Source organism: Musa acuminata, chromosome BXJ1-5, assembly GCF_036884655.1.
Source record: "Musa acuminata AAA Group cultivar baxijiao chromosome BXJ1-5, Cavendish_Baxijiao_AAA, whole genome shotgun sequence".
Lineage (NCBI taxonomy): Eukaryota > Viridiplantae > Streptophyta > Magnoliopsida > Zingiberales > Musaceae > Musa > Musa acuminata.
Window position 1 is genome coordinate 15,001 of NC_088331.1, and position 20,524 is coordinate 35,524.

Below are 20,524 nucleotides of genomic sequence, written 5' to 3' on the forward strand. Positions count from 1 at the left end.
GCTTTTGTGGTTCATTGCATTGGAATCCATGATCATTTTTGTTCTTCTTGATATTGCTCCCTGAAATCATAAAACTGGGCAATCGCAATCGAGAGATCGTATATTTTTTGTTGTTTTATTTTTGCCTCACCCATGGCTATCTTACTGGGCTTTCCGTTCTCCAACCACTAGCCACCGATCCCTTCATTGTTGCCTTGTTCATCCCAGATTTTTTCGGTCATCTTGAGAGTGCTTTCTGAATTCTTAAAACTGGGAATTTGTCTTGATGTTTAGATCATCTATTTGTTGTTATTGTATTTTTCTCTTTTAATTGTGTACTGCTTGGAGGAGATATTGGAGCTGTTTTGACATGTGTTGAGTTGTATTTATTCATTGATCTCTCCAAACCTTTGGATTTCTTTGATTGGAGTTTGTGGTTTTGTCTGTCTTTCTTGGGATTGCTCTCTGAATTCTTCATGCTTTATTTTTTACTATATTGTGCTTGTGATCTTGTCTTTCTTGTATGTAAGTTTGTGATATTGGTGCAGATAGCATTAAAAAGAATCATGAAATATTTTTAGGAGAAATTGGTGCAGATAGCATTAAAAAGCACTGGTGTTCAAGATTCTTAGTTTTGGCTAATTCGGTTTATGCAGAAGCAGTTAGATGTAGTTTCTTTTGCAGTTGAATCACTACTTTAGTGTTTCTCTCTTCAATATGATGAAAATTTATATTAAATTTAGGATGATTTATTTTTCAACATTTTAAGCCCCTGCGATCTTAATTTTTTTCCAATAAACATTTGAATTTTCCTGTTTCTAATTTAAAATTCTGGTTTCAGTGAATTATATTGGACCTTATTCTCGTTGTTAGTTGATGATTACTGTTGGCTTGCATCTTAATAAACCCAAGTGGTTTCTCTTTTTCTTTTTTTGTCCTTTGAGGGATCAAGTATGTGATGTTATGCTTTGTCTTCTTTCCCTTTTTCCTTTTTTCAAAGTATCCAATAGCAATTGACATGGGTAATTTTTGGATAAGTTAAATTTGTATATGTTAATCAACCATTTTAATGGATCAACTGACTTAATGGGTCTGTTATAATGTCATTTCATGGGCATTATTTAAAATATTTGACCGTGAAGGATGAATTAAAATTCTGTGTTAAAATGTACTTTTTTTAATTTTACAACTCTTATAACAAAGCATAATGTACTTTTTTAATTTAACAACTCTTACATTTTTTTAATTAGAATTTTAATTTAAAATTCTGTGTTATTCCACCTCTTACAACTCTTGTAATAGTTGGTAGATAATCTTTTTTTTTAAGAAAACCCAAATGACTTCGAGGGCTGAATATATAACTCATTATAACAAAGCATAACGATTTTCAGGATAAAGTCATTTGTCTTAGTTTTTTATAACGTAGACGTGGTATTAGAAAGGCAATTGACACAAATGTCATTTATTAGCAGCGATCAATTGTTCCTTCGATACAATATCCGATTGATGGGAAGGGCGTACGACCAGAATCAGCACCCCGCTTCCCACCATCGGTTAGTTGTAAAGTCGTGATCTGACCAAGCCACGCTCCGCGTCACGCTAGTGCCTCTCGTGTGGTCGACCGGATGGCCACATGGTAGCCTTGGTTGGTGCCCGCGAGGACTCCGGCAGCGGCACCTTTACTTGCTTGGGTTCAGAAGCCATTACCATTCTACAGTCGCCGTCGGCTTCCTTCTGATTTAATAACATCAAAGCCCTGATTCGCGTGCTATTGCACGTAACTTGGTGGAGTTCCTCCCCCTTTATGGCTCGTCGTCCGCCGCCGCTGCTACAGGACCTCCGCCGCCTCTTCCGCGGAGTCTCTCTCGTCGCCCTAGAGGCTGCCAAGCGATCTCCCAACCTCGAAGCTGCCAGGGCGGGCGATCTGGAGGCCCTCGTCTCTCAAACCCTCAAGGCCGCCCTCGTGTCCGCCACGGATCTTGCCGGGCTAACGAGAGGGACGCCCCGTCAGATGTCCGCTTCACACTCCACCAGGGAGTCCTCCGTCATCTACTTCTCGAACGATTATGAGCCCGAGGTCACTGCTTTCCGGGGGGGATCAGCCGATCCCTCCATCTTGGAGAAGCCCTTGCCCCAGTCCCAGACCAAATCACGATCCAGGCTGGTAGACGTCCAGGAGGTCCCCATAGCTGCATCTGCGATGATGACCGCGGAGAACAATTGCCGATCGCAGGAATTGGAGGACGGTGCCACCATGGAACTTGGTGTTCTTCGCGAGAACGGTAGCATGAAAGATCCGATCCGGTCTAGCCTGCCGGAGATGAATCTTGTGGGCAGCGCTGGAGGAGACGTTCCACTAAAGAGGCGGCGACCTCGCGAGAGAAGAGTCCCGTCCACTCCCATTAGCAGGGCTCTAGGGTAGGTTATTATTGACCGATCTGATTGCTTTTACACTAGCGTTATCCTTGTTGATTCTAGAAAATTGAACTTTTCTAGAGGCACGAATACAAAGGTAAAGTTAAACGAACCAAAAATAATAGTGATTCTTACATATTTCGTGGCCTTCTTTTGAAAATCTCGTCCTTTTAATATCATTGCAAAATTCCTTTTTGTGCTTTTGATTAACATGTCTGCCTCCACTTACTTACTAAGCAGTTTAAAATTCTGACAGATACGAATGACAGTAAACAAATTATGCATAACTTTCCATTCAGTATAAGCATGCTTGTATTCAACTTGTTTGTCAAATTTGTTGGAGTCATTTATGTAGACATTTGCATATAATCATGTAGGTTTGCTGGTCTGGGAGCTGGGCTTGCATGGGGTACAATCCAAGAATCTGCAAAGAGGATTGTCTTTGGTATGCCCAAAATAGAAGGGAAGCAGTCTGCCCTTTCACCTTTTTTATCTGAGAAAAATGCTGAACGTTTGGCACTTGCACTGTGTAGAATGCGAGGGGCTGCACTTAAATTGGGCCAGATGTTGAGCATTCAGGATGAATCCCTTGTGCCAGCACCGGTACTACTTTTTCCTGGATTTATTAATGTACTGTCTTTGTTGCTTTCAGCTTTCACCATAGTTTTGTTTGAGAAGGGTGTGGAGCTAACTGATTACATATCAATGAGTGTGTATTGCTAAACACTTCATAGTGGTCCAGTCCATTAAATTTGACTGTAATGGTATAATTTATCACGCTTAATTAATTATCTGATAATTTTATAAGTTAATACAACCATCTTGTTGATTCCAAAACTTGTTTCTGAATCTTGTTGGTTAAATCATTAGTATCTGATGAAAAGTATGCATAAACATGAGCAACTACCATGGCTTTTGATGCGTGTCTTGCCTCTTTCCCTGATGCAGATATTGGCAGCTTTGGATATTGTTCGTCAAGGAGCTGATGTGATGCCAAGGAAACAATTGAATGATGTTTTGGATGCTGAACTGGGTCTTGATTGGTCATCCAAACTGAGGAGCTTTGATTATGAACCACTTGCGGCAGCAAGCATAGGGCAGGTTGTCTCGATCTAGATTCGTCATATCCTAATCCTCCTGAATTTTTAGATATTATGTGCTTGGATGCCATAGAAGAAAATTCTTCAGCAAAGCGCTAGCTTGTTCACCTCTGATTTGTTCATGTTGATTTCTCATTGAGTCATTTATCTTCAAATATTCTTATACATGCCTTCTTCAGGTCCATCGAGCAGTTATGAAGAGTGGTCTCAAGGTTGCAATGAAAATACAGTACCCTGGTGTTGCAGATAGCATAGAAAGTGACATCGAGAATGTCAGGCTAATTTTAGACTACACAAATCTCATTCCTAAAGGACTTTTTCTTGATAATGCTATAAAGGTGAACCTATATATTCATGATGTCCTTGACTTGTCTTTGTTAATTGAACTTTTGCGTATTAGTGATTAAACTCATAAAAGTGATTGCTTTCAGTACTAGTAACTTTATCCTTATAACAGTTAAGTTAATAATTATATATTTCCAAGTCAATTCTTGAGACTAGAATTCAATGCAACATCTCTACATGTCTTCTCATTTATTAAGAGGCAGATGACTCGCACTTGTTGACATTACAAGGTTATTTGTATCCTGCTCTTCAATTTCATGATGCACTCCATAATTGACATTATCATGTCAATTTGAAATGTGGGATTGCTCTTTTTCTTTTTTATGATAATCATTTACACTTTTTTATTCTCTCCTTTCTTCAATTTCTCGTGTTGTCATCTGATTGAATTTTGATAACTCTGTTTTTGAAGTTCCATTTAGTGTATGTTGCTGCTTTATGTGGTTGTGATGTATGAATATATTATTGCTTTCTTTACCATAGTTCCTCATATTTTAATCAATTGAATAGTTCTCATTTGCTAGTTATGAGTAATTAGCTTGAAATTTGACCAAATAGTTTTGTGCTGCAGTATCTTATTTTTCCTTGCATGAAAATTTTGTTGGTTGTTTTGGAATATAGTAATTGCATACAAGGTCATCTTTCAGATTGTCTACTGAGAGTTGAGTAAATGAATTACAATAACTTTGATTATACAGTTACTTTGATTCATTAATCAGGTTTTAACTCTTATAGTTCATGAGTCTAGTGATAAACATCATCCAAATTGGCTAGGTATTTTTTCTTGCAGATTAGTGTTCAAGATCAATTTAGTTTTACAGTTTCTTATATCCACCCATGATATGCTTTATCACAGCCCAAGGCCACATCTTAAAGTGTTATGAACCAATAAATTTCCGAACTAAGTTTGGAAACTTGAGTATGCTATATACAATCAGATATTCTGATTGGTAATTTTCTTCAATTCTTATAAAGGTGGCTAAGGAGGAACTGTCTAGGGAATGTGATTATGAGTTGGAAGCTGCAAGTCAAAAGCGATTCCGTGATTTCCTATCTGATTCAGAAGGGTTCTATGTTCCTATGGTTATTGATGAAATCTCGAGTAAAAAGGTTTTGACAACCGAGCTTATTACAGGTAAATACGTTATTTTTATTATGACACATCATAAGCCATTAGAATTCAGTTCTCACTTTTTGTCAGAGTTTTGCTGCGGTATAAGTTGAGGGGAACTTACACTTTCACTTTATTGGTAGAGAGCTTAAATCATGATGGAAAGATGTGTAAATCTAGTTCCACATTCTAATGATACTTTAAGAAGGATAAAATAGCTGTTTTAAGGTTTTCACCGCTTTTAAATTTTCAACTTGTCATGGTTTGTATTACACATTTGGGAATTTCAACGTAGATGTTTTGATGTGCATCCATAATTTGGAGTATCATTCTATTAGGGTAAGCAATACCTTTGTTGCTTCTCCAACAATATTGTTAGATAATCTTTTGTTTAGTATATTTTCTTCTTTTAGATGATCTTTTGAAGCACATGGTACTTTTCCTATTAAGTAGATCAAGCAAAGAATGCATCCAAAAGAGTATATTTCACCGAATTAGATAAATATATATACAGTAAAACATTCACAAACCCTAATATCCCAACCAATAAGGTTTAGATTCATAGATCTTTTTCCAACGTTGAGCTCTGTATAGAATGTAATCACTGATCAAATTAAGAGCAATTAAATTTATATTTATTGTTTCTAACAAAGTTTTATTTCTTTATGCCTCTAGATACTACTACCTTGACATCCCTAATTGCTTTTAGGTTATGTCTATATCATCTATGCTGCTGAATGAAAATATATGTTCTACATGCTGGGATGTTTAGTCAGACCAAAAAATTTGCCAATAATGTCAAGTTGGTTGATTGAACTTAATTGGATTTTCTTTGTGAGAGATGATGCACTATATTTCTCACCTTTTGTTTGTTGTGTCACTGATTTGATTCTTTTTTCTAAATAAGATACAATTAGTAATTCTACAGGCATTTTTTTTTATTTTTCTCAGGAGTTGCCATCGATAAGGTGGCATTACTAAGTCAAAAAATTCGGGACTATGTGGGGAAAAAATTTCTTGAGCTGACTCTAAAGGAATTGTTTGTTTTCCGGTTCATGCAGGCAAGTGCAATTTGTGTTTGTCTTCAGTTTTTAGTGAATCGTGGCCCTTGTTCCTTCTTTATCATAAGTTGTGTAATTTTGTCCTATGTTTTCATTGAGAAGGGATGGGAGAAGGGATGAGAAGCAAATCTTTCTTATGTGTGTTGTCCAAACTAAACATTTTTTTGAATTTTCAATTATTTTATCTGCAGTGCAGTCTTTTATGTCTCAATGCTTAGTTTTCAGTCTTGCTTAGAGCTTAAATTTTTGTTGTTGGTTAGGATTGCAAACTACACTAGTGGCTGATTTAACTATTGTTTATTGAAGAAATTTAATTATTTTCATGATGCACCTTGACGATGATGTATCTTTGTATTCATTTTTTCTTAATTGTTTCTGGAGGTACAATAAATTGATGATGTATCTTTGTATTAACACCCCCAATATCAATCCTAAGCCCAAATGAAAAAGGTGAAGGATTCCATTAGGTTACTGATCACCAATGTAAATCTATGTCAAATCTTATGAATATGGAAACTGATCTTATGAATATGGAAACTGATTTCAGTATAGAACTAGGTCGTCACCTGGAAGTGGCATGAGGCACCTTCACTACCTAAGTGTCTCGAATTGCGAATAGTGGGCTAGGAAGTCGTTCGAAAATGATCCATCACATCGGCAATCGGATGTGGTGCCAAGTAGGCAAAGGTTCTCTTATTGTTTTGGACCAATGGTGGTAAAAAAATTAGTCCAACAACAGAGGATTACGTTAGCAACTTAAAATATATGAATACTTTTAAAGAAAGGATTAAATTTGGTAGACACTATGATCAAAGAATGAATAAATATTATCTGCTTACAAGTAACTCAATCAGTAGGAAAAAATCTAGAGAGATTGATAGTGCTAGATTTAAAATTTGATATATTAGAAAAGTTAAGCACAGATATGATGTAAGAATTGTTGTTGATAAGGATCTTAACAACAATATTTTAGATGTAAAAAGATTTAGAGATAGAATTATAATTTTAAAATTTGTGAAAGGATAAGATGTTTTATATGTCATTAGTTCTTATGCCCCTTAAGTTGGATTGGATGATCAAATCGAAAGAGAATTTTGGAAAAACTTAGATGATATCATTAAAGGAATGCCTATAGTCGAAAAACTTATAATTTGAGAAGATTTGGATTGTCCTGTAGGAAAAATATACGGTGAATATAAAAGAGTGCGTGAGGGCGTTGGTTTGGTTATAGGGTGGTATGATTTTGAAAACTTCATATAATTTTATAATTATAAATATTCACCTTAAGAAGAGAAATGAATATTTAATGACTTATAAGAGTGATCATAACTATAGTCAAATAGATCTTTTTATCATTAAAGATGTAGATAAAGTTATTTGTAAGAATTGTAAAGTTATACCTGGTGAAAGTTTGACGAATCAACATAGGCTGATGGTATTAGATAGCTTTTACTTCAGAATGGCTTTGGTTCTTGCTCGTTCTTGGTCGTCCTTCATCGGAGCTGGCAGTTAGGAACTTTCTCCTTATCCTTGGAATTCGATGCGCTGGAGTGTCATTAATTAGGACCTCGTAGCTTGGGAAATTTACTATAAAAAATGAAACAAGAAAAATATAATAGAAAAAATTACTAGGATTAGATGATAGCATTTTAAAGATGATAATGTAAATATTTTTTTAAAAAAAATGGAAAGGAGGTGACTTAGAACTGAGATAAGGATAATATTAATATTATTTTGATTATAATGACTAATAAGATTAGGAGCATAACAAAGAAGATTCTTGGTAAAACTAAATATAGCAATGTAACCTTAAAAGAGAGTTGGTGAAACGAGGATGTTCAAAAAATATTTTTTACTAAAAGATCAAGTTTAAAGATTGGCAAAACTATAAAAATAAGAAAATTTTCAAAAGTTATAAAGAATATAAAAAAGAGGCTAAACAAGCAATTAGTATAGTAAGATATAAAGCTTATGAAAATTTTTATAATAAATTAGGTACTAAAGATAGTGAAAAAAATATATGTTGAATTGCTAAAGCTAGGGAAAGAAAGTATAAAGATTTAGATAATATTAGACGTATTAAAAATGAAGATCAAAGAATACTTGTTAATGATAACGAGAATGAGGAGAGATAAAAAAAATTATTTTTATAAATTATTTAATTAATATTCCACACAGGATTTAGATTTAACAATAAATAATAGTGGTAGATTTAATAATCATATATTTATTTATAAAATTAGAGTTAATGAAGTATAAGACACATTAAAGAAAATAAGAATAGCTTAGAGTGTAGGGCCTGATCGTATCCCTATTGAGGTTTGGAAAAGTTTAGAGGACAAAGGGAATAGCTTGGTTAATTAGCTTATTTAATAAAATCATAAGATTCAGAAGGATACCTAGTGAATAGAGAAGAGTTTTTTAGTACCAAGTTACAAAAATAAGGGTGACATATAAAATTATTTAAATTATAGAGGAATTAAAATCATAAGCCATTGGAACTTTAGGAAAGAACTATCAAAAGTAGGATAAGGCATGAAACAAATATCCTTGAAAATCAATTTGGTTGTATGTATTGACGATCAATCATATAAACTATTTATTTATTAAGACAATTAATAGAAAAGTATAGGAAGAAAAGAAAGTTTTGCATATAGTTTTTATTAACTTAGAGAACTTATGATAATGTTCCTAGATATTTATTATTGTGGGTTTTAGAAAAAAAAGATATATCCATTAATTATATTGATGTTATTAAAGATATGTATGATAATGTAGTTACTAGTATTAGAACTATAGCAAGTGTGTCTAGTGAGTCTTCTATTAGCATAGGATTACATCAAGGATTTGCATTAAGTTCCTACCTTTTCACATTGATAATGGATAAACTTAATGGATAAACTTACTAATCACTTACCTGATAGACCTCTCTGGTGTATGTTATTTACTAATAATATTATCTTTCGTTAATGAGAGCTTAAGTAGAATTAATTATAAGCTTAAACTATAGAGGTAAACCTTACAACATAAAGGTTTTAGAGTGGATGGATAAGACTTCCCTTTAAGTAAAAACTTTAGGTATCTTAAATCAATTATTCAACAAGATGGAGAGATCGATGAAGATATTATTCATAAAGTAAAAACAGAGTAGTTAAAATAGTGAAGGGTGTCAAGAGTATTGTGTGATCATCGAATATCCTTGAGGTTAAAATAAAATTTTGATAAGACAATTGTAAAACTGATAATGCTTTATGGATTTAAGTGTTAGATAGTAAAGAAATTTGTGTTACTGAGATGAGAATGTTATGATGGATATAAAGAGTTATTAGGAATGATAGGAAAAGAAATATTTTTACTCATGAACAATTAAGTATTGCTTCGATAGAGGATAAAATGAGATAAAATCGTTTAAGATGGTATTAACATGTGCTGAAGTGATCTCCAAATGTTGTAGTTGAAAAAATTAATATTAGTGATAAAAAGAGAAAAAGTGAAAGACCTAAAAAGATTTTAATAGAAATTATAAATAAAGATTTAAATACTTTAAATTTAACTAGACATATGATTTTTTATAAATCTCAATGACAGCAAAAGATCCATGTAGCCGACCCCAAATAGTTAGGATTTACGGTTTTGTTCTTATTGTTATATGGTTGAAAGTATGATTATGTGATAAATATGTTTTTTTAATATTTTTAAACTGAATCTAGATATATGATTTTACATATTCAGTTCATTAATAATATATATATTTTGTAACATTGGATGATCTTTTGCAGACGGATCCCAACTGGGGCAATTTTCTTTTTGATGAGACTACCAAAATGATTAATCTCATTGACTTTGGTGCAGCTCGTGAGTATCCAAAAAATTTTGTTGATGACTATCTACGAATGGTATGACTTAGGACTTTTTTTTATTACTATTTTGTGCTGATTTTGCACAATTCTTATGGTACTCTAGGTTTATATTTACTGTTTAGTTTCCATGCCTTTTCGGTCAGAACTTTGAAGGCATCTGAGATTTTAGTTGAGATGTACACATAATATGTCCATCTCGTTTCATCTTTCTCATCCGGTCATTGTGCTCCATTCTATCTCTTGATTAACAGGTCATCGCATGTGCAAATAGTGATAGAGATGCAGTGTTAGAGATGTCGCGGAGACTTGGCTTTCTTACAGGTGAGGAATCGGATGTTATGATGGAGGCTCATGTCCAAGCCGGCTTTATTGTTGGGATGCCCTTTGCGAAAGGTGGTGGATATGACTTCCGTTCGAGCAACATAACCCAAAGCATCTCAAATCTTGGGGCAACAATGCTGAAGCACAGGTTGACACCTCCACCGGAGGAGGCCTACAGTCTTCACAGAAAGCTCTCTGGAGCTTTCTTGGCTTGCATCAAGCTTGGTGCCGTGGTGCCGTGCAGGGAGATACTTCTACAGGTCTATCAGCAGTACCAATTTGGTCTGTAGACAACTGCCAGTTTGACATTCATATTGGCTTATGAGTGCGTGCCATAGCGACTATAATACTGGCATGCATAGTTATCAGAATTAAATTGGAACACGATTAGGTGAAGCCTTGGGACGTTTAATAAAAATGTTTTTATTATATAAAAATCTAAAATACAAAAGTTGATAAAATTTATTTGAACCAAGGTTTACCGTACCGAACTGTACCACCCGGTACGGGCGGTATATATCGATCCAACAGGCTAACGGTACGTGGATTGTCCTGCACCGGTCCGCTCGTACCAAGCACACCTGGGTGTACCGAGCGGTATACCGTATCGGTGCCGAGCCCGGGCCGAAATGCCGATATGATACGGTACGGCAAACCTTGATTTGAACAATGATAGACAAATTTAAACAAAATTTTTTGTTGTATTGAATATGATAACCTATATCTAGGTTGAAAAACATTTAATAGTATTTAAATGTAAAAAAATAATATGTAACTCAATTACTTGCATAAAATGTTTATATATATATATATATATATATATATATATATATATATATATATATATATATATATATATATATGATGAAAGTTAAAATACAGTTCATGTTAATAAAATGAAGGTATAACAACAAATGATAATATGACAATGACCTTAGAAACCAAATATTAGCAGCGATGTGCACCAGAGACCAGTCCAGAAGATTCCCGAAGGATATAAGCTACTGACATGTAAAATATGACCAAGTCATTAGGAAGATTTCAGGTTTAAAGCCGCCAGAGAGCTCTCCATTATATGACTGTTGGAAACTCAAACCTAGATTTAGCAAGCAGCAAATGATTTTCCGGTGAAATATTTGATGGGACATACTTCACAAGTTGTGCGTCCATTCCTTGATCTCTCAGACTCAATAACCTCCCAATGTCGATGATCTCTTTGCATATAAACCCCAAATGAGCCCTATCGAGCACTGGCATACCTCGTATGACTTGTTCAACATCACTATCCTCCAAGTTGGATTGCTTATCCTCACTACATCTAAAAAGCACAAAGGATAAAACATGATTCAGATGAGGCCAAAGAATTGTATTTGTCGAACATAAGACCAGAATGTGTTTTTCTTTATCAGGAAAAAGATGGGATAAGGAAGAGTCTGAAAAATCTTATGCAGAAACTAATCAAGAGATAATATTCACACAATCTTTTTCCTATATGATTTTACTCCAAAAGAAGAGTTTCTAACACTTCCATGTAAAAAGAGACGTGGCCAAGAGAAGGCATATCTCAGCTGCCAATAATTGTCAGACAGGGTAGGTGAACTTACATGGTGCTAAGATTTGTTTCTTGATGTGACACATCAGAAAGCTCTGAACTATGATCTGCATCTACGGCCCAGCTAGTAAACCACGTCATAGCATGGAATTCTTCCTCTGTGATTCCCAGAGAAAGAAGAAACTTTGTGTCTGTAAAAGCAAAGTAGCACCAATAAGGAGATGTAAATTCAATGACCAAATTCTTCTCTTTTTACCTCAACCATACTACTGTTAGATTATTCTAACAAGTTCTTATAATGTGGATTAAGCCATATGGCAGTGAAGCGATTGAATAGATACAGACATGATACACTACTCATATGATCTATAACGCAACATTCGTTACCGACAGTATGCCATGGACATATCGCCTAGACCATTTGGGTGCATTCATTTTTCCCCAATTGAGATGCAAAACCTGAATTTTCACAAGCTTCAACTAGACATGTGAGCTAACAATGTATTGTTTATTTATGGAAGATCAGGTGTTAGCCAGCCAGGAATTATTTATAGTAATTCTAAAGAACTACACATGAAAGATCCAAAGGACTAAAAATCAAATCCAATTGATGTGAGATTTTGTGTCCTTTAGAATATTTTTCGTTTCATAATAAAGCGGAAAACAACTAAGATGTCTTTCTTTCCTTTCTGAAGTCATGACCTATAGATTTTTATTAGGATTGAGGAAAAGTAGATCACAAAATTCAGAGTGATGCGTAGATAGAGAGCATTTTTCAAGAGGAGGAATTACTTGTATAATGTTTCCATTGGCAAAGATGGTGACAACATGTTGCGAGAGCAATGCCTTTCAGATGAGAACTAGTTGAATGTGTTTCCTTACTTTGGTTATATTCTCGATTGAGACAGCACCTTATTGTCAGATCTGCATATGATTTTCAAAAGCAACTGTCTAGTTAGTTACATTATTGTGAAATCACCAATGACTTACATGCATGAAACTTATTGAAAGATCATCAGCACTTTTAAGTTATTGTCCTATCAACTGCAGATATAGCATTCACCTGTTGCAGGTCCACAGAGATGTTTTCCAATGGCTAGGTGTCCGAGACCCTTCAAGAAATGTACTTCATCCAAATTCAAATCTGCTACTGCAATGTAGGCAAAAGTATGATCAGGTTTATAAGTATATAAACAAGTCTCACATATTACAAGGTCTAAATTTGAAATATTACCAACAAATTTAGAACTAAATAATAGCATAAACACATATCAACTTTTTGTATGTTAATAATATACTTATGGAATAAGATCATGTTAAAGGACATAACTAATATAAGAAATCTTCCCTTCGACTATATAATAAGATTATATACTTATTATACTTGTTATTGTAATGTATGTAAAATTACAAAATGGAGCGTAGAATATACTTTAAATATATATGAATATGTATTGAAAACAAAGTTAATGCACTATATGGCACATATGGAGTATGCAATGGTATGTACAGTGTTTCGAGAATGCAAAAATTCTTTTCCCTTTTCCTTCCCCAAGAAAACTTCAATAGGAAAACACCAGATCAGTTCAAATTGACCCGTTCAAAGCAAATATGTAAATCCATCTTGGTACAAAGCCAAATTTGTGAGAGAATGGTGCTATTCAGTAAATTTTCTTAATTCTGATAGCCAAGTTGCAGGGACAAACGTGGTAATGCGAGTGTCAGCATGGCAAGTGTCATGTCAGTTTACCACCAACATATTCATTCCAAAAAAGAGACAACCATTGCTTTCTATATTAAGCAGTATTGTTTTGAAGTATGGTAATTCTCTGGCAAGGAATGGACCATAGAGTTCACAGTTGTAAGCAACCCAATACTGACTCCGCCTTAACAGATCAAGCTCCACAAATTTGTATTTGGAGTCTAAACTTAATACCCAACCCTGGATCTTTAGATCATTGGTCAATACCTAAAAAACGAATAATATAAATTGATCCTGCAAGCTCTCAGATTGTAGGGGTGACACTGCTTACATTTATCCTCCTTGGACCCCATATTGATGAAAATCTTGTGCATTGGAGCTGCTTATTCTATTGAAAAATATGAAGCCTGAGAAGCCTGAGTCATTTCAAGAAGTTTGTCAACTAAAACCAAGCAAAAATTTCAAACAGTTCTGAAAATTTGATCCAGGCAGGTGTGCTTAAGATTCGAACATCGATAAATCATCAGCTGGAACATTTAAAATTTTGCAGAGATGAGAAGCGAACAAGTGTTGGTGTTCAGGAATAGCTAAGAGACTAAAGCATCCATAAGTCATTCACATTTAAAATCTCACTTAAGAATGGCAACTTGTGGCTCAAGAATAAGCAGGACAAGAATGTGAATTGAAAATTATATGTGCCTGAAAAAAAGAGTGCACTATATCTTCATTTACATTAAAGAACTGAAGTGGAGAGCGATGACAAAAACAACCGAAATGAGACAAAGGAAATACAGTTACATAGATGCGGGTCTCCTTCCATTTGAAACATAAACAATGTCTTAACTCTTAACTGGTTTATGGTTGTAAAGACATGCATTTTATTTGTAAGCATAGTATATACAATACATTTAAGATCAAGCTGTGCAGCATGCCTAACTTAACCCCACTGAATAAGGTTTTCAAATTTCAAACTGATGAATAATTGTTAGTTTTGCCTCATTTATTTTCAGACTGATGCTGACCAAGCTATGTATCTAGACATTCATATGCCAACATGACTTGGCTCTATTGCAAGTCCTATTTGTATATACATAACAGTTTTATCATACAACTAGGTTTTTACTGTTTCCTATTCATAAGAATACTGTAAAAAGCAAAAACTTCCATATAAAAATGCAATAAAATATGGTACAACAGAGAGCTTAATTGAAGTAGAGAGTAAATTCACTGTATATAATTCTAGTACCTGCACATGTTATGCAGGTGACAAATTGGGAAAGGTGTACATCCTCAAGGGAATGACTGCTAAGGTCTATCATTGCAAATATGTATTTGGGGAAACTCTAAAAAGGTTATCTTTGATTACTCTCAAACCAATGCTAAACACAATTTCCCTTGTCTTTGCAACCGAATGCAAACAATTGCTTGTGTGAAAAGGGTGTTTTATGTATTTTTATGAGAGAAATTAATTTATTTAAAGCTAATAACACCAACATAAAATTTACTTGTTGTAATAAAAATATTCTACTCATGGAATGAAATGAAAAAAGCATGTAGGAAGGAAAACCACAAACATAATAAGGGATAGGAACCTTACTGTCAATTCTCAAACGCTCTAAACTTATGCTTTGGTTTTGTCGCAGACTTCGGTCAGCCTAATAATTATTTTAAACAGTAAAAGAAACTTCATTATATGCTACTACATAAACACAAATAATGCATCAATAGCATACTCATTATGAAGTAGCTGATATATAATCTAGTTTGACTACTTATGAATTAGTCCTCAAATTGATATGAAATAAGTTTTTAAAAATCAGAATAGCAATTCCTGACATTTGTGACATCATAATACGAATTGACTCTGTTGAAATAATTGAAGCATGCATGGAACCATAAAAGGGGCATCACTCATATCAATTATGTTAGGCAAAGGCCAAAAAGGTCGATTTCTAATCAGAGTACAAAATTAAGCATAAACAACTCAGATAGAGCTTCTATTAACCATGTCCCACTAAGAAATATCTATTGTGATTATAAATGTACATGTACAAGAAGCAAGTAAGCATGCTGTCCAAACAGATGTAAACCCCGAACGTAAGACTCGTTTTTAGAAGTTAGATTCTTCTGGTAGTTACTAGAACTTGTCACTAGTTGCAGCATTGCACCTTTGTCACTGTCCTAAAATCCACGAGTGAAAACTTTTCCCAGGAGCTTTTGCACTCATGGTATTGGAACTTCCAAATGCTTGAGAATCATTCATGCTTGACCTTAAATACAGAGGAAACCAGGGCTCACTATACTTGTTATGCAAAAACGATGACACCTAATCTGAGTTTCAACAAACAATATGAAGTGCCACTGATGAGATATAATGTCTTGAATTAAATGGAAACTATGACCATCACAGAGTGGTCTAAACTCAAACTATGCAGTTCTCTTTACACAATCCCCACAGAGAATGCTACCTTTTCATATTTAAGATTACTTCCAAAGGTAACTATACTCTAAATTTACTTCCAGCAGCATAAAGATTCTAAAGGGCAAGAGGTAGTTTGATCAAGACTTTTTTTTTTTTCTTTTATGGATTTTGACCTTAAGCTTGTAAGACTTTCGCTCAACCAGAAAAGCTTTCTTGATCCCATAACAATCTGTGAGCATGTGAGTCAAATACCCTCTGCCGGCTCCAAACTCCACCACTGCTGAGACTCGACTTTCGTCCCCATCAACATCATCACTTCCATCACATTCTTGACAAAATGGATTTGTCAAATCCTTTGGCTTTTGAAGCATTCCGAATGCCTCTATGTTCCCAATAATTGACGCTTGCTGCATGGCATGCTTCTCCTGATAAGGCAATTTCCTGCTACGAACAAAAGAAGAAGAGGATAACTATTCTTATTTTGATAACCTCTGAATATATTGCCACTCACTCAGAATCCAAACTTTCAGAAATTAACCTGTCCAGCCGCTGATTCAACCATTTACTGCAAGCATCAGGGACAAGATACGAATGTGGCAAGACCATAGAAATAGATGAATGGATCAACTTGATCTTCCCAAGGAGACCATGAAAGTCCTGCACCGACATCCTAAAAATAGCATTCCTCTTTGCAGCGGAACCCACAGCATCGGCTTTCCCGTCACCGCTGCTACCGCTATTGATTCCCTTGGAGTAGTATGGTTGGCTCTCCAGGACTTGGGCTTGTTTCTTGAAAGGGCATCTTTTGACGTGGGATTTCAGATTCTCCCCCGATACGGAACTACACAGAGGAGGAAAACAGTGGATCAACCAAAGGGGAACTCGGTAAACGAATGGAAGTGAGATGATCAGGGTTGGACTAACTGGGATGGGTCGATCGGACAGGGGATCCGTCGAGCTTCGGCGGTTGTCTCATGATTTCCACAGAACCTGACGAGAAACATATTACAGAGAAACGAACAAGAAAGGAAAAGGAGAAGGGCTAGAATTAGGTTGACATATATAGTTACCTGGAGAAAGGGAGGGGTGTGTTGGCGCAGAGGCGGCGCTTGTTGGGGAGCCAGTACTGACACCGCTTCTTCGTGGTCACTTCTTCTTCCTCCACCGGTCCACCTCCACCGGCGCTGGTGGACGTGGGAGGAGGGTCCGGAGGCGGCGCGTGGGTAAGGAGGTGACGCATAAGTTAGGGAACTCGGTCGATGCGGCAGGGACGCGATGGTGTGGCCAATACCCACTTCAACGAGCTAAAGCGGTATTGTCCCCTGCGACACATCACACCCTCTCACCGAACGCCCTCTAAATCATTTAAACTGCGGCCGCCCACCCGACCTCCTCCGGAGCCCTAACACTCGCAGCGGCCCACGGGTAAAGAGGTGAGGCGTATCAGTTACAGGACTAGATTGATGTGCCCGGGACGTGATGGTGTAGTCAATAGTATTTCAAACGTCCTTTAAATGATATGGGTAAGGAGGTGAGGCGTATGAGTTATGGGACTCATGTGGCTACGACGTGATCTTATAATTAATAGTACTTCAAACATCTTCTAAATCATTTAAATTTTATCGATCATCCGACTTTTTTTAGAGCCTTAACCATCGTATCAACTCGTAAATACAAAGGATGAGACATATGAGTTACAGGACTCGATCGATATGGTCATGACACGATAGTGTAATTAATAGTACTTCAAACACCCTCTAAATCATTTAAACTTCACCTACCACCTAGTTTCCTTTGGAGCCCTAACCGTCGTAGTGACTCGTGGATACAAAGTGTGAGGTGTATAAGTTACGGGCCTCAGCCGATGTGGCTAGGATATGATGGTGTAATTAATAGTACTTTAAACACCCTCTAAATCATTTAAATTTCACATGTCACCCAACTTCATCTGGAGCCCTAACCCTCGTAGCGACCCGCGGGTACAGAAGGTGAGGCATATGAGTTAAGAACTCGATCGTTGTGGTTGGGATGCAATGATATGGTTAATAATACTTTAATGAGCAAAAGCGATGTGGCTAGGATATGATGGTGTAATTAATAGTACTTTAAACACCCTCTAAATCATTTAAATTTCACATGTCACCCAACTTCATCTGGAGCCCTAACCCTCGTAGCGACCCGCGGGTACAGAAGGTGAGGCATATGAGTTAAGAACTCGATCGTTGTGGTTGGGATGCAATGATATGGTTAATAATACTTTAATGAGCAAAAGCGATGTGGCTAGGATATGATGGTGTAATTAATAGTACTTTAAACACCCTCTAAATCATTTAAATTTCACATGTCACCCAACTTCATCTGGAGCCCTAACCCTCGTAGCGACCCGCGGGTACAGAAGGTGAGGCATATGAGTTAAGAACTCGATCGTTGTGGTTGGGATGCAATGATATGGTTAATAATACTTTAATGAGCAAAAGCGATGTGGCTAGGATATGATGGTGTAATTAATAGTACTTTAAACACCCTCTAAATCATTTAAATTTCACATGTCACCCAACTTCATCCGGAGCCCTAACCCTCGTAATGACCCGCGGGTACAGAAGGTGAGGCATATGAGTTAAGAACTCGATCGTTGTGGTTGGGATGCAATGATATGGTTAATAATACTTTAATGAGCAAAAGCGATGTGGCTAGGATATGATGGTGTAATTAATAGTACTTTAAACACCCTCTAAATCATTTAAATTTCACATGTCACCCAACTTCATCTGGAGCCCTAACCCTCGTAGCGACCCGCGGGTACAGAAGGTGAGACATATGAGTTAAGAACTCGATCGTTGTGGTTGGGATGCAATGATATGGTTAATAATACTTTAATGAGCAAAAGCGATGTGGCTAGGATATGATGGTGTAATTAATAGTACTTTAAACACCCTCTAAATCATTTAAATTTCACATGTCACCCAACTTCATCTGGAGCACTAACCCTCGTAGCGACCCGCGGGTACAGAAGGTGAGGCATATGAGTTAAGAACTCGATCGTTGTGGTTGGGATGCAATGATATGGTTAATAATACTTTAATGAGCAAAAGCGATATTTTTATTTATGACACATCATGCCTTCACATCAAACGACCCCCCAACCCATTTAAACTTCGTCTCCCACTCGTTTATTTCTCCTAAGACCCTAATCCTAGTAACGACCCATAATGGATAGATTAGAATATATTATACAGAGGATATGCAACGGAGATAAGTATCTATTGACTTTGTCTAATTTATTTTCTAAAATATTAATTTATATATTAATATTTATAAATATACATGATTTACATAATTTAAAAGTTATTTTATTATTTGAAATATTACAAAAAAATTAAATATTGATAATTTAGAAAAATTTAAACTATTAATTATTAATTTATATGCATTTTGAAATTATCTGATCAAAAATTTATATGAAAATATCTATCCAGGGTTATATTAAAAAAATCTAATTATTATAATAGCTTCAAATGATATGATCGTATCAATCTTTAATGGAAATACAAAAACGAGATATGTTGAAATCCTTAGTTTGGTAGAAAAAATAATCTATATATTATTCTCTGTGACCAAGATCCTAATATGTATGTCAACCTAATGACCAAGATCCTACTAATGAGAGCAAATAGTTTCTTTTGAGCGACATGTGTTACCTTATATCACGGAGGTTAACTATGATTCTAAGTCATATCACAAGAATATAACATGGTCATAAACATCGATACTACTATAACTTCTGTTTTTGGCATATAACGCGTGTTATGTTTATATGAATGATAATCTTTGCACTACAATATTTTATGTTTTGATATGTGACATCAATTGTACTTATGCTTTCATTATAAAAATATATATTTAAATATAACTTATTTTGAAAAATATTATGAGCAAGCCCTGAGAAAAAAAAAGTATTTATGTATGTTTTGAAAAGTTTGCATTTAATGCATGAAGAATTCATGTGTTTTTAAGAAAATATTTGGTTATGATAAGTTTTAACCGGCATGTGAGTCATGGCGCTGAAATGTGATTTGCTCATATAATAATTATATTTTATTTTTTTAGAGTTGCACAGTAAAAGCATGGTGGATATTGTTGATTGGATTATGCAATTGATCTATCGAACAAATTATGAATATCTTGTGAGTGAATTTATTATTGATTAACTTATATGATAAATGTTATATGAAATTTATTTGTTTTGATTTTGGCTTTGCATTCTTATCGGGAAACACATAGGATTACGATGTTGTACTATTCCTAGCTATCTGCTAGGTTGGGGACGTTACAGGCAGGATAAAGGGCGAAAAGGTCTCGCCTCTAGTGTGTTACTATTGGAGGGGGTAGAGAGAGGGCCAAGGGAGTTACTCCCTATTGCTCGGCTCATCCCCTCGCATCCAAATCTCTGTTAAGCTCAAGCTCTGAGACCATGTTAGAAAGAAGAAACCTTAAACTCTTTTTTATATTCTTTATTGTGTGCATTGCAACCATATTCAATGTGTCTCCGGACAACAAAGTCTAGACGACAAGGAAAGGGGCTCTCTCTCTCTCTCTCTCTCTCTCTTCTCACACGGTTTCTCTTCCTCCTCGTAAAGCTCAACAAACTCTATGGAG

General features: G+C 35.5%; 2 protein-coding genes across 5 annotated transcripts in view; one reads left to right on the forward strand and one right to left on the reverse strand.

The window, feature by feature from the left end:
* The window catches only part of LOC135672812 (protein ABC transporter 1, mitochondrial-like), a 10,939-nt gene extending 351 nt beyond the window's left edge, over positions 1-10,588 (forward strand). Inside the window, exons 2-9 of one of the 2 annotated variants that reach the window (XM_065181197.1) lie at positions 1,449-2,397; positions 2,772-2,997; positions 3,343-3,495; positions 3,674-3,832; positions 4,815-4,974; positions 5,902-6,011; positions 9,791-9,907; positions 10,123-10,588. In XM_065181197.1, the coding sequence (XP_065037269.1) occupies positions 1,784-2,397; positions 2,772-2,997; positions 3,343-3,495; positions 3,674-3,832; positions 4,815-4,974; positions 5,902-6,011; positions 9,791-9,907; positions 10,123-10,482 (1,899 nt within the window). In that variant the 5' untranslated portion in view covers positions 1,449-1,783 and the 3' untranslated portion in view covers positions 10,483-10,588. The remainder of the gene's footprint in view (positions 1-1,448; positions 2,398-2,771; positions 2,998-3,342; positions 3,496-3,673; positions 3,833-4,814; positions 4,975-5,901; positions 6,012-9,790; positions 9,908-10,122) is intronic. The other variant, XM_065181198.1, reaches the window with a different exon arrangement.
* Positions 10,589-11,057: 469 nt separating this feature from the next.
* Positions 11,058-17,332, reverse strand: LOC135672813 (tRNA:m(4)X modification enzyme TRM13-like). Of its 3 annotated transcripts, XM_065181199.1 has the most exons (9): positions 16,939-17,332; positions 16,793-16,858; positions 16,407-16,709; positions 16,042-16,309; positions 15,044-15,101; positions 12,808-12,894; positions 12,537-12,668; positions 11,797-11,935; positions 11,058-11,510 (listed from the first exon to the last, which is right to left on the reverse strand). In XM_065181199.1, exons 1-9 carry the CDS (start codon positions 17,106-17,108, stop codon positions 11,264-11,266), a joined length of 1,470 nt encoding a protein of 489 aa, XP_065037271.1. In that variant the 5' UTR covers positions 17,109-17,332; the 3' UTR covers positions 11,058-11,263. The 3 variants fall into 3 exon arrangements, with proteins under 3 accessions (XP_065037271.1, XP_065037272.1, XP_065037273.1); XM_065181200.1 differs by lacking the exon at positions 12,537-12,668; XM_065181201.1 differs by lacking the exon at positions 11,797-11,935.
* Between the last annotated feature and the right edge of the window lie 3,192 nt (positions 17,333-20,524).

Excerpts from the sequence above, each read along its gene's own strand:
- LOC135672813 (XM_065181199.1), bottom strand. The coding sequence starts at position 17,108 with ATGCGTCACCTCCTTACCCACGCGCCGCCTCCGGACCCTCCTCCCACG. Across the intron at positions 16,310-16,406 it reads TTGAATCAGCGGCTGGACAG|GAAATTGCCTTATCAGGAGA; the intron begins GTTAATTTCTGA and ends TGTTCGTAGCAG. Across the intron at positions 12,669-12,807 it reads TCTCTGTGGACCTGCAACAG|ATCTGACAATAAGGTGCTGT; the intron begins GTGAATGCTATA and ends AATCATATGCAG.